We start from the raw sequence: 13,398 nt of genomic DNA on the forward strand, positions 1-13,398 counted from the left end.
TTCTGCCCAATTGTGCAGATTTGATAAAAAACTAATATTATTTTAAAGAAGGACATACCTCGCATACCTTTTTGGTGTGACATGCGTTGTGTACCTGTTATTATCACTGTAGTTTCTCACATCCTCTTTAATAAAAATCTACATATGGTTATAATGCACACATTATTATTGTGCAAAGAATTCAATTAAGAATTAAATCATCCATTTACTTCCCAAAAAGTTGTTCAGGAAAGTCTCAAAATCACAAAGAAAACCTTTTAAATAATATAAGCTTTCAAAATATTGGTAACATTTTAATGAACTACTTGCTTATTAACATGTATATTAGTCTGTATAAAGCACATGTGAATGGCTTTTCTTGCATGGCCTTATTCTACATCACTTAATCTTATCCAAAACCCAAACCTAGAAAGGACATCTTAAGCAATGATAAGGAGTTTGATGGAGGGGAATGCCATAGTTAATAGTTAGTCAACATAAAGTGTAACTATATCATGTTTTTGTAGAACGGGGTCATTTGTTTTAAAGAAATATACATTAAACTGCTCTATTTTCCATGTTAAAATGCTTTTCAGTGTTGACAAAAGGAGTTATTATTTCAATAACTAATCAGGGGCCAATTATTAAACAATTTAATAAATATACATCAAACGGCTCTATTCACTCGGTAAACCTTCCTGTTAAACATTAATGCAGTTTGCCTCATTTACTTTGTGTCGGGTTCTGCCGGTTAACTGGAGCGACTGAATGACTAACATTGCCGGAGTCAAGGTTAAACCTCCCGACGGTTGAATGACGATAATACAGAGCGCTGGTTTGCCTCTGCATGCAAATGAGCGTAGCTTCCCTCGTGGTGATTGGCTGATCGTTGACTCTCTTTTCCCTACAAATGTCCTGTAAGGGTCTTATATTCAGTGCCGGGGGTTTTATCGGAGGAAATCCTTTAGGGTTCTGTGTTTTATATTCCTTGTCAGGATAACTTGTAGTCATGGCCCTGGGCAAGAAGTAATGACATTTCTTTTTTGTAATTAATATTTTCTTTCTGGGGCTCCCAGTTCGCCCAAAGCCAAGCTCTCGTGTGGTTAACATCTAGGATATGTGAGTGTTTTGTGAATACAGTCCCAGACTGTGGTAAAGAGCATGATGCAAGGAAGACGCAACCGACAAAGCGTCATGAGACGTCTTTATCCGCAGATGAGGATTCGTGCTATTGATGGTCACACATCTCCAGGTTGTGAAAGGATTTTAGCAAAGTCCAAATGTAAAATCTTTAGAGAGGTACAGTAAATAAATAAATGCGTAGGTTGTGTTTTTGTGACCTAAAATCTCTACTTTGGGTGATGTCATCATGGATGATGTCTTTTTTGGTTTTCATAGAGTCCTGTTCTAATCTTTTTACTTTGAGGATGACGGATGTAAAATCTTTTGTGTATAGTGCTGACTTTTCAGAAAGGTTTGTATGGTTTAGCTCGAGCTGCATTGCCAACAAAGAGCAAATAAAGCAGTAAAACATAAGGAACTCTTAAGAGGACATGTCTCCGAATGTCTTTTCAAAACTCCTTCCACTAGGTTTACTGACTTTGGTTTCCACCTTCTGAAATATTTATGACTTTCTGTGAATTGCTGAGAGGCCCAGTTGACTTTTTTCTCTCTCTTTCTCTCGCGCCAAATGATGCCTGTTTGCCACCAATTCCTGTGCATATATGAAGCTTGATTGAAGTTTAACTAATTTCATCCATTGTTTACTCCACGCGCATACACAGGCTCCGGCTACACAAACCACCCCCATTTTCATTCAGACAGTTAACCGTCTTCATGGGAAAGGTCACCTGAAGGAAAAGAGGAAGTTTTCCCGGTCGTATAACACAAGTGCTGTTTATTCACTTTTTACAGCTTAATTATTCTGCTGAGATCATTGCTGTCTGGAGAAATGTGCAAAGATCCATCAATTGTGGCATCACTGAATGTAAAGCTCTCACAGTTCATCCGAAGTCTACTGTTTGAGAAAGTGTAAAGTAGTTTCATTTAGCAAAACATTATTTTAAATTCCTAGTTAGGCCTTAAACATCATATTAATAGAAACACTAGTCAGACTGCTAACAGTTGATGAACAAATGTTTGTCAGTGATTTACTTGCAATTGACTGTAATATTCTTATAACTTTGTTTGGATCAAAACATGGAAAACATCAATCCTAATTAAAAACATGCATATATGAATCAAACGTTTGTGGTTTAGTATTTTTATGTAAAAATATTTGACGGCTTGCACATTATTGAAGTTTTATTTCTGTTTTATGTAACACTTATTTTTTTGTAGCATATTTGTAGAAGTAGTTTTCACATTGAATTGAGTGGAATATTTGCACAGTTAATTCATATAATAAAAAAGTGTTTTTAAGCTGTTTTTCAACTTCCGGTACACATTTGCAAATTATAAGGTTTCTGTAGATTATTTTTGATAACAAGCAAAAGAAACCCACAAAGAACGGTCACTTGGCTAAACTTGTCTCTCCAATATTTTAGATTTAGAGTGCGATGCCAAGCTCAAACGCTAGATGTCAATATACCGTACGGCTTCTTTAAATGCGTTAATTCTACAGGACCCATTCAACAATTAACATAGTTTATTTGATAAAATTAGTATTCAACAAATCGTTTATTTAATACAATTATTACTAGGGCTGTGAAGCGATTTACTATTTTTTATCGAATGAATTACATGATGTTGCGATTAAACAACTGACATCAAACTATTGGGCCCAAACTATTATTTAAAGCCATAATAACACAATACAGAAAGTAGCTTCAGTTGTTCAGAAACTAAACAGAAGCTGAATTAATATAAAGACCAAAAGAGTTTGGTTACTAACATTCTTAAGAAATATCTTCCTTTTTCCCAAAGAAATTTTAATTCAAGTTAAATGGGAAAGTAAATGCAAAGAAGCATATTTTGGGGGGGCAAACTATCACCAATTTATCACTATTGTTATGATTTAACGTTTTTATTTGAATACTGTTAAAATGATTGGAAGAATTAAAAACTGCTAGCAGATGGTGGTAAATGTCATTATTCATTAGATTCACAGAATTCGTTCAGGAATGCAGTAAATGACTCTCTACGAACGAGCAGCAGATTAATTGATTCACCCAATTGATTCGCTCATGAAACGTATTCATTTAGAAACCAAACCACACTGTGTTCCTCTTCACACTTCTCCTGAGGCTTTCTAGGTCATATTTCCGTGGAAATATTTGGAAAATGGGCAATGTTGTCTTTAAAACATATCTTAAAATTCCTTTCTTATTTAATTTACTGTTGTATGAAATCAACACGACGTACATCCTTAGTTTTCTGGACAAAAATAGCACTGCTATGATATTGCGCGTGTGTGTCTGCATAATTAAATCAAAGGGTATTTTTGCACGGATATCTTTAGGTTCTTTCTGACAGTATTCTGTAGGTTATATCGCGCAGTAAGTGGTCGCCGTCATCATTTTTGTCACCAGCCAACTGTATGAAATGTAAGCTGACCTACTGACATGTATGTCTGGGGCGGGTGTGTTAAATGCGTATTTTAATTGCTTACATTTTTCCGTTACGCCTTAATTATAACTAACGCGTTAAATGCACAGCCCCAATATTATACAATAAAATAATAATATAATTACATTCCAAAATAAATAAAATAAGATATATATTATTAGCCACTAGCCGGAAGGGAAGTGCAGTCCATGCACACGTGTCCGATGGAACGGTCTATTGCAGTAACTGTGTGGGTAACCTCATCTGTTTGACATTATATGTATTATTATGTCTTTACATTACATCAGTATGTTATTTCACTCACTGTCATGTTTATTACGATCAGTGTCATAATTATGTCTACACTAAGCGTCACTTTAATGTGCTAATGCATTGTTACAGGACATGATACATTTGTGATGACATGTCTTGATATATTTTTGTTATATGTAAACGTGCAGAGTGGCGACGCTGTGAATGAAATAGAATTTTGCTTTGTTCTTCAGGTGTAACAACCGGACGCAGTGTGTTGTCATCACCGGATCAGAAGTCTTCCCAGATCCGTGTCCCGGGACGTACAAGTATCTTGAGGTCCAGTACGAATGTGTGCCGTACAGTAAGTAATCCCGCAGTATCTGTTAAACTGTTTTAATTGTACTTTCATCCAAAATACTTAAACCATTGACTGTACTGTACTTAGTCTGCAGTGTCGCAGTAATATCAGTAAAATGTTCAACTATATTATTATAGATTTGGTTACGTAACATTTGATGGTGAATAACGGATTTCGGTCCACAGCCAATGCTCGGCTAGAGCAAACGTAGATGACAAACTTGCTAACACGCTGTGTTTTAATGCTGGAGTCTGAGCTCTGGTCCAAAATGATGCGAGCTGCCTTACTGTCTGCTGCCTACATAGCAAACTCAGTCTGATAGGACAATGTTGCTAAGCTAACAACATACTCGCCTGAAAATAAGCTCAAAATACACATCACAAAATATATGGGGTGACATAATATATAAGAGAAAAGGTTTTATTGATCATTTTCAGTATTTATGTTTCTTTTGACTTCACGTAAAATTGGGATGCCTTAATGGGACATAATGGTTCAGATATGTATAAATTGGGTAGGGACGTGTGGGGTAAGATGTGTCATATTTTCTTCTTTTTGTTAAATGAAGATAGTACATTGGCAATGTATAAAACCTTGTAAATGATGTGACTAAATATTGTCCATGAATTACTGAATACACAGATCTAGTGTTTCACCTTTTTAAAATATATTTTTCGTCACATTACACCCTAGGCTATATGTTTTAGTTTACTTTTGTCTATGTCTGCTTGCCGGTCTAATAAGGCATCAGCCGGCGATCTAAAAATACTGTCTAGGTAGGCAGCTCTCAAAGGTTTGGAACAGAGCCAGGAGCTACTTTAACGTTTGACCTTCTGCCAGTGTTCCTCAGTCACCGATGACAGGAAACCCATGTCCAGATCGCCCTGCACACCCTCTGTGTGCTGTTTACTCCGCGGTTAATATATTCATTCATTCCTCTCTCATCTGTAGAATTTCTTTTCCTTTGTCCAGATGGCTCGCTTTGCAGCAGTTTGACCTGATTGCTGGTTGCTGCATCTTTTGTTGAATTAAATATTCAGTCCTGAAAAAACATGCCTGTTTTCCCGCTTTGAAAACCTCTAGTTTTGCAGATTTCGACACTTTGTAGGATCCTGTCTGCTCCAGATTTTGTGTTATTGTTCGTTTCATCACATATTGCACCACTCAAAACTGATGTTCTCTGAAAACATTGAACTTCTGAAAGACATCCACAAACATCTTTCTCTCTCTTTTTTTAGTATTGTCAAGTCTTCAGGCTATGGTTTCATATGAATGTATAAAAACAAGTGTACATTTTAAGCCGGGGTTTGAACTTTTTGTCCCCTAAACTTATTTTATGAGGTTTGCTTCAGATTTAGAACAACAAGGCCACTTATGCCCGCAAGTAATATTCTACACTTTATTAGCTTGGCTTATGAATGTGTTCTTCCCATACCGCTTACTTTTCTGATGTTAAGATGCCTTTTTTTATCTAAAGCTGCAATCCGTAAATCCTGGGGGTCAAAATAAACTACCATCAGTTATTGAGAAAGTTCAAATGAACTGTGAGCCTATAATGATGAGAAGTTGAGCTGAGGGGAAATTGGACCTCATCTCATTTCAAAATAAGTATGTAACGTATTGTGCAATTTTACATTTTAAACTGAGATGGCGTTAGAGAGGCAAAGTTACAGATTGCAGCTTTAACAAATGTTGTCACACATTAAATCGTTTAGCTTTAGTTAATATGAGGTCATCATAGCTGCATGAATAATAGTTATAATTGTCTTGTATGCAGTATTTTGTGTTAACATGTAACGTCAACTCAACTGCCTGTATATAAAAATCGTATATATGTCTTATTTTCCCTATAAAATTAAATCGTTCACTTCATGTCTAATCTTATAGAAAAAGTCACATAGTTGTCATAATTGAATAAGATCACGTGGCTGTTTATGTTAATAGTTATCTGTCTGTTTCTACTTTCTGTCTCTATATATCTACAGTAAATAACTGTTTTTCTTTTTACAATTTATTGTTAGGTGTCCTCTGATAGCGATTTAATTAATCATGCCTCATTCTCAGTAGCACAGGTGTTGTACCGAAGAAGTTTTCTTATTCTGCATTCACTGTATGACTCTTTCCCATTGGAAGTTCTCTTTAAATCATACTCATTGGCCTGTATATGTAAATGTTGAAGTTTTTTGGGCTCGTCCTAATCTTTTCTCTCCCCTGACGCTCTTTCCATTCTCTTGTTTTTCACGGATCGAAATAGAAGTGGAGCAAAAAGGTAAATGACTGCTCTGGTTCTCAGTCCTCAGCTCCTTGTTTTGTGTTGTATGGTTTGAACCTTCCACCCCTCCCCACCCTTATCTCCCTACATGATATCTAGATCGTCAAGATCTCCCAAACCAACACCCCGAAAACATTGTTGGGTTATTCATCTACAGTCCTGGGTTGTCCAACTTGAAGAACCTGAAGTAACTTAAGTTTCAGACAAAAAAAAAACTCAATGCCGACATTTTTTTTAAGGTGATGTGTGTAATTGATTTTGGTGTTAAAATACGTTTTCATATCTAAGTGTAATATGCAAAGACAACTTTAAATAAGCCCATTCCGTGCTTGATTTTGAACCGTGAACATTGATTAGCCCAACACGGACACATTGGCTCAGCCAACGGCGTGAGTTTGGGACATTCTTTGTCTAACCAAAGAAAGAAGGTGGTAAACCCGTAATGTGAGTGACACAGACAGTTATGCACTTCACCTTTAAGTGAGAACGTAACATTGACAAGATTGGTTACATTATTTTTATTTGGCTTTTTCCTTCCGTGGCACCTCCGGTCATGTGATATTGATGGGAGAGAGAGAGGCCACCTACCTGTAGTCATCTGCATGTGATATGCTGTTCATCACAGACACAATGTAACTGGTGCAATACCCAGACATGGGTGGGTTCGGCAAAGGCCTCGCTCTCCTACCCGTAGCTTGTAATCCTCAGTGACCTGAGTGAAGAAGCTTTCCTTTGGCTGACATCTTATCTGTCCTGAACAGCATTGTCATTATGTCCCCCGTCCTTGACCTCTGTGTCCTCTCGCCTCTCATCTGTCCTCTGGTCTTTCCTCAGACATAATCCATGTATGTGTTTACTTTCAAGGGAATGACTTTTGCGACAAACCCGCCACGTAACATTGGCATAAAAGTGGCAATTTAGGTAGCATTTCCAAAAGGAATCTTACCTTTCCATTTGCGTCGTCTCTCTCATCTCTTTTCATTTGCAGGGCTTTTTTGCTGTTTGTTTGGTTTCCCTTCTTCCCCTTTGTCTGTTCCTCTCAGTTAAAAGTGTTTGAGAACTATCTCAGGGAGCAAAAACAATCCGTGAAGTTGCTCTCACTTAACCTTTTGTGTTTCCTTTAGACTATGCACGCAACACCAGTTTTGAGACTGCCGTAATGAGATTGTGATTTATAGCCTGAGAAAAGTTTGTTTTACTTAATCATATATTGGACCCAAAGAATTTGTCTAGAAGATCAATACAGAGTCCATTGTTGGTTGATTTTCTAACTCTTCTTCTTGCCTCCTGACCTTTGTTTTTTCAGTTTTCATTTGCCCCGGCACTCTGAAAGCGGTCGGGGACCCAGCCTTCGTGTTCGAGGCCGAACAGCAATCTGGAGCATGGTGCAAAGACCCCCTGCAGGCCGGGGACAAGATCTACTTCATGCCGTGGACTCCGTACCGCACAGACATGCTCATTGAGTACGCCTCACTCGATGACTTGCGTAGCGGTCGACAGACAACTACATACAAGCTTCCACACCGCGTGGATGGAACTGGATTTGTAGCCTACGACGGGGCCATTTTCTTCAACAAGGAACGCACGCGAAACATTGTTAAATTTGACCTGCGGACTCGGATAAAGAGCGGAGAGGCCATTGTTGCTAATGCCAACTACCACGACACCTCGCCGTATCGTTGGGGGGGCAAAACCGACATTGACTTGGCAGTGGACGAACGAGGACTGTGGGTCATCTATGCCACCGAGCAAAACAACGGACGTATCGTTCTCAGCCAACTCAATCCGTACACGCTACGCTTTGAAGCCACATGGGAAACGGCATACGACAAACGCTCGGCGTCCAATGCCTTCATGGTATGTGGCGTATTGCACGTGGTGCGTTCCACTTACGAGGAGAACGAAAGCGAAGCCAGTAAGAGCCAAATCGACTACGTGTACAACACCAAGTGGGGCCAAGGGGAGTATACGGACATCCTCTTTCCCAACCAGTATCAATACATCGCCGCTGTGGATTACAACCCAAGGGATAACCAGCTCTATGTGTGGAATAATTTTTACATTCTGCGCTACAATCTTGAATTCGGCCCGCCTGATCCAGCCGAAGGTAAGACTCATTAAGTTCTTTCTGTTTGCTTTTGCAGAGCTGTCTGATTTGTCAAGTATGCACCTAATACGCATAGAGCGCGGAATGTTACGGATGACTGAGTTTTAATTTCAAGTGGTGATGCAGCTGTGAGATTGAAGAGAGCTTTTCTTTCTCATCTCCCTGGAGGGAGAGTCCCCCTCTAAACAAAAATGGCATGCTCAGACGCCAGAGATGATTTACATTATTGTTATGTGTGATTGTCGCAGTGACTGCCTTTGAAGGTTGATTATCATAGCGAACCATTCAACGACTCGTCCTGAAAAGACTCATCAAGCGGGTGCTCTTGCCATCCTCTTCCCATCTATTATGGCCATAACCCTATTAACCCCACCCCTGAGCTCAGACCACCAACTTAGTGAGAAAGGCGCCATCATTGGTTGTGCAAATGCACAGCATATGTGAGAAGCCTAAAAGTAACCCTACATAGCGAAATTGTCTTTACTTGTTTCCATGGCTACCTACCGGTTTCTCTACTGGAAGACCGTCGCGACATCCACACATTTTGGAAGAGGGAAATCCATAGCAGTTCACCCAAACAAAATGTCTTTCTTCGGCAGAACACAAAAGAAGATATTTTAAAGAACCAAAGTAGCCAAAAAAAACCACTGTACTGCATTGACTTCCATTGTATGGATTGAATGGACCCCTGAGCCATTTCTCAAAACGAAGGTCATAGGTTACAGGTTTTGAATGACATGAGGGTAAAAGCTTTAACGTCACTCTATACTCAGGTCGCCGACTGCATTTGGAAAGAAGCAATTGTCATGAATAGACCTGCCTTTACTTTTACTTTAACTCATTGTCATTGCTACCTGGTCAGTTTCTTTCAGGAGACAATTTGCAATAAATGTAGACAATCTCAACGTCATTTGGCAAGCGTAAGAGGAAATGCAGAGCTCGTGCACGGCAAGACGCATGTATCATTGGGTGCGACAAGGTTGGAGAAACGGCTCGCCACAGAAGGAGAGATCAATCATCAAGGGCCATTAGCTAGACAGGCCGGATTTGAAATTCATCTCTTAAGAGCTGAGTGGCACCAGATGTGTCACTAGACAGCTCTCTTCTATCAGCAAGAGGGGAATGTGCGTAATTATCCACACCTACCTCTCCGAACAAAAACAGCCTTCGCGTCCTTTAACAGCGCTGACCCCCTTTCACCAGTCCTGTTTGTTTCTGTCTGCTTTTGTCTGTCCTCCACCAGCGTGCTCGCAGAGGTCGAGCCTTGAATCTGCCCCCTGCCAAGCCACAATTAAGTCGATGTAGACACTAGAATTTTAATTGGCCTGCCGTGCATGAGGGGGAATGCATGCATTGAGCCCATTTCGCTCTGGAGCTCACATGTATGTAAATGTGATTAACAACTGAATTATCATAATTGCCATCCGTGGGTGATCACGGCAGTGCAGCGTCACAGGATTGTGGCGCGCTGCCAACGAGAAGCTTAAATATTCATCTTTTTTCTGACACCCCAGACATCTTACCAGGGCGCCGTGATTTTGTTGAATTCTAGCAGCAGGTTTTTCCAGTTCCAGTAGAGCTGCTTGAAGAGAGAAACAATAGCCTGGTATCTTAAAGAAAAGGCGTTGTCATGAGCACTGCAAAAATGTGCTCTTTGCGTCAGTTTCAGTCCACCGCAGTTATAAAACCAGAGCTTAAAGTAGGACGTCTGGTCTGTTTCATGATGAAAACATAATTAGAGTTTGGTATTCAGAGGAACATATACAACACGCATATCCGTCAGCATTCAGCGTCAATTACATTGTTAATGCGTCTTAGAAAGTCGTGCGCTTTTCTAAATGCCTCTGTAAAAAGAGCTCTCGATGTAGAATGCAATAAAATGACTCGCTCCGGAAACGAATCTAATGGTGCTGAAATAATGTCTCTTTGCCAAAATAGGGAAACATCTGAGTGCATAGATCAAATTAATTGCGTCCATTAAGATTCACCGGCCTCATGGTAAAGTCCTCTAGCAATACCTGTCCACAAAGCATCTGTAGAATTTACACGGACCCACAGTCCGATGCGATGCATCTATGGGAGCGATTAAATCCCATTACCGGACTTTATGAGCTACCTATTAAGCCCCGACTGCAGGTTGTGCTTTAGGTAATTACATGTTAGCAGAATTTCCAGCCTTTAAAAATGGGTAGAGGCGACTGTGTTGTGCTCCTACACTGCTAACGCCTAGAAGAAATGCCACTGCAAAGAGGTTAATCCAGGAACATTGTGTGTTAAACTGCTGGCATTGTAATGCTTCTATACTGTTCCCATAATTCCTCGTGGGCACAACATAAAACTCATCTGATTTATAATGGGAATTTGTGTGCAGTGAAAAGCGTGCGGCTCATGTAGGCCGTTCTGTGGAAAATGGGCTTGAATAGTGCTTAGTGCTCAAAATCCTCTATTCTGGTTCATTCACTATTTGGAATGCGAGCCAAAGTAGGAGCGAGATTCCTGTTCTTTTTTCATTAGGAAGACATTAAGTGCTCTCAGCTCACGCTTCATAAATGCCATTTCCCTACTCCTTTAATTAGTGCATTGATGTATTGGAGATAGTAATCTTGTTAGCGGTAAATCCTCTTTGTAGTGTTTTTCAGTTTTAGACCGTGTCTTCATTTGCGAAGAGCTTAGTGTTACAGATTTCGGCTTTTTGTATATGCCTGCTCGTAATATTCTTGCAAGAATGTTTTTGTTTATTTACAGGCGCTTTTATCCAAAGTCACACAAAAATAAAGGGACCATTTAAGATTTTGTTTATTCAATGTACTATATGTACAATCAATTTCGTCTAAAGTTATTAGGTATTAGTGGAGAAATTAGCTTGATGTTGTCAATTCTCGCGGACAATTGGAATACATTGTTTAATGCATCATTAACTAACATTTATATATTTGCAAAGTGCAATGCATAAGAATTCTAAACCACTGAGATTGTTTAAAGCTGAAATTGAAAGATTTCGCCTCTCTATCGCCACCTCTGTTTAAAACATCAAATTGATTTGCTGTTTGTACACTTCCCACTGATCTGACAGCTGATATTATAAAATGTTACTGTAAGCTTACTGTTGTGAATCGGGGTAAGGTTAGGAGACAGATTCAAGACGCTCTGTTATACAAGATCCACTAAATTCTTGACGGTATCATGCAAAATCTGTCAGCATATATATTCAAAATAGGTTGCAAACTCCGTTTCACATTGACGCATAGAAATCACATTATTAATATGGTATTATGTTGTGGAAAATCCAATGTATTCTTAAAAACTTGATGGCTCATTCTTCAAAAGGAAGCTTTAATAAAACACGTACCTAAATCCTGACGCTTCGAGGTCCTCATATTGACACTTAAAAGGCATTGTCAGGGATGCACAAAGCCTGGCGAGTCCTTTGTTCAACATGGTAAAAAGACAGAATCAGAAGAGGCAATAATTGCGAGGAACATTCGGAGGTAAAGCGAGGCATGAGGGAGAAAATTAATTTTCCTTAGAACCACCATTGATCTGAGCGTTAAAGATGACATGCCGTAAAAGCGTAAAATTAATGACTCTCGCAGGTGTGGAGAGGCTTCGGCTAGCACTGAAAATGAGGTTTTTGATTTATTTCAGTTGGAAATCAAGTTCAAAATAGAAGGAAAAATGGCATGCTAAATTAATAAAGCCTTATTACGCGTTCCAAGCTATTAGAGACGACACGCAAGGGTATATATTGCTTTTGTAATGCAACACTTTTGAGTGAAACAGCATGACAAAAGTGGACACTGAAAAAGTGCCATTTTCATACCAGAATGACCCGAATGTGAATGTACTAAAACAATACCAAAATTAATTTGTTAACATTATCCAATAGCTGTCGTGCTTTGGTTTGGTTTATGTTCCTGGGTCATCATCATCCAGCAAGTACAAACTAGGTCTGAATACAAGGCTTCTTCTTAAACTATATGGATTGAATATGTTGATACAAGAACAAGCCCTTGACCCAGTCCTGAGGAGAACCTTAATCTGATTGGCTCACATGTTGACCGAGAATCACGCGGAGCTCAACAAAATCAGGTTCACTGCCACGGCCTGGGTGACATTAGCCCTAAAGAAAAGTTGTCTTTAAGGTGTCATCGCATTTCAAAAACATTTTTTCTCGTATGATAACATGCAATGATGAAGCGCTGACCGGGGAGGCGTAGGAAGGTAAATGGGGCCAATTTTGATTCCTTGTTGACAGTGTAATTCGAGCGAGGTTTGAAGGGCCGCCGTCCTCCGAGAATATCTCACAAGGGTCCTCCTGTGTGTTTTGAGTCTCAACACAAGCCACATTTTCAGTGGAAGAGAAACATTTGGGGCAAACGGGGCCGAGCAGAAAAAGAGAGCATTGTATTCTCATGCATTCTCTCCCCGCCCTCTCGCTGTTGGCCTCAGTTTTCTCTTCCCCTGGCTCACATATGAAGTGTTTTCCTAGAGACGGTGTCAATCCCGCAGTTAATAAGTTGCATTTCTCCTCTCTGCCGTCTTTAGCGCGCAAACACAGGAGTTTCTAAACAGTCCCTGGCAGCGATCCGTCAGGTTTTTATCTGCCTCCGGCTCTTTTAGCTGAATGTCGTGGCGGCACACCAGTCGATCTGGTAATGCTGGCGTTTGGTAATGGAGCGTTTGACACCTGTTAGTCAGCCGTGATTTGCGGAAATGTAAAGCCCATGTGTTTAGTGCCGTCTAAAGCCTTAAATCTCATGACACTCCGCGGAACAGGTGTTTCTCTTCACACGTCCACAGGACAGAAGTTAATAGATCAAGTGCTGTGTGCTTCAGCTGGGCTTCAAGACCTCTAGTGAGTTACAGACACTAACTTAGTCT

The 13,398-nt window shown here is 39.7% G+C and overlaps 1 protein-coding gene across 3 annotated transcripts in view; it reads left to right on the forward strand.

The window, feature by feature from the left end:
* Window positions 1-13,398, forward strand: part of adgrl2b.1 (adhesion G protein-coupled receptor L2b, tandem duplicate 1) — an 84,126-nt gene that overhangs the window by 30,873 nt on the left and 39,855 nt on the right. For all 3 annotated transcript variants that reach the window (XM_079452921.1, XM_079452922.1, XM_079452923.1), the window contains exons 4-5: window positions 4,032-4,141; window positions 7,717-8,517. In XM_079452921.1, coding sequence (XP_079309047.1) covers window positions 4,032-4,141; window positions 7,717-8,517 — 911 coding nt within the window. The remainder of the gene's footprint in view (window positions 1-4,031; window positions 4,142-7,716; window positions 8,518-13,398) is intronic.

This window comes from Barbatula barbatula (genome assembly GCF_947034865.1).
Source record: "Barbatula barbatula genome assembly, chromosome: 3".
Taxonomy (NCBI): domain Eukaryota; kingdom Metazoa; phylum Chordata; class Actinopteri; order Cypriniformes; family Nemacheilidae; genus Barbatula; species Barbatula barbatula.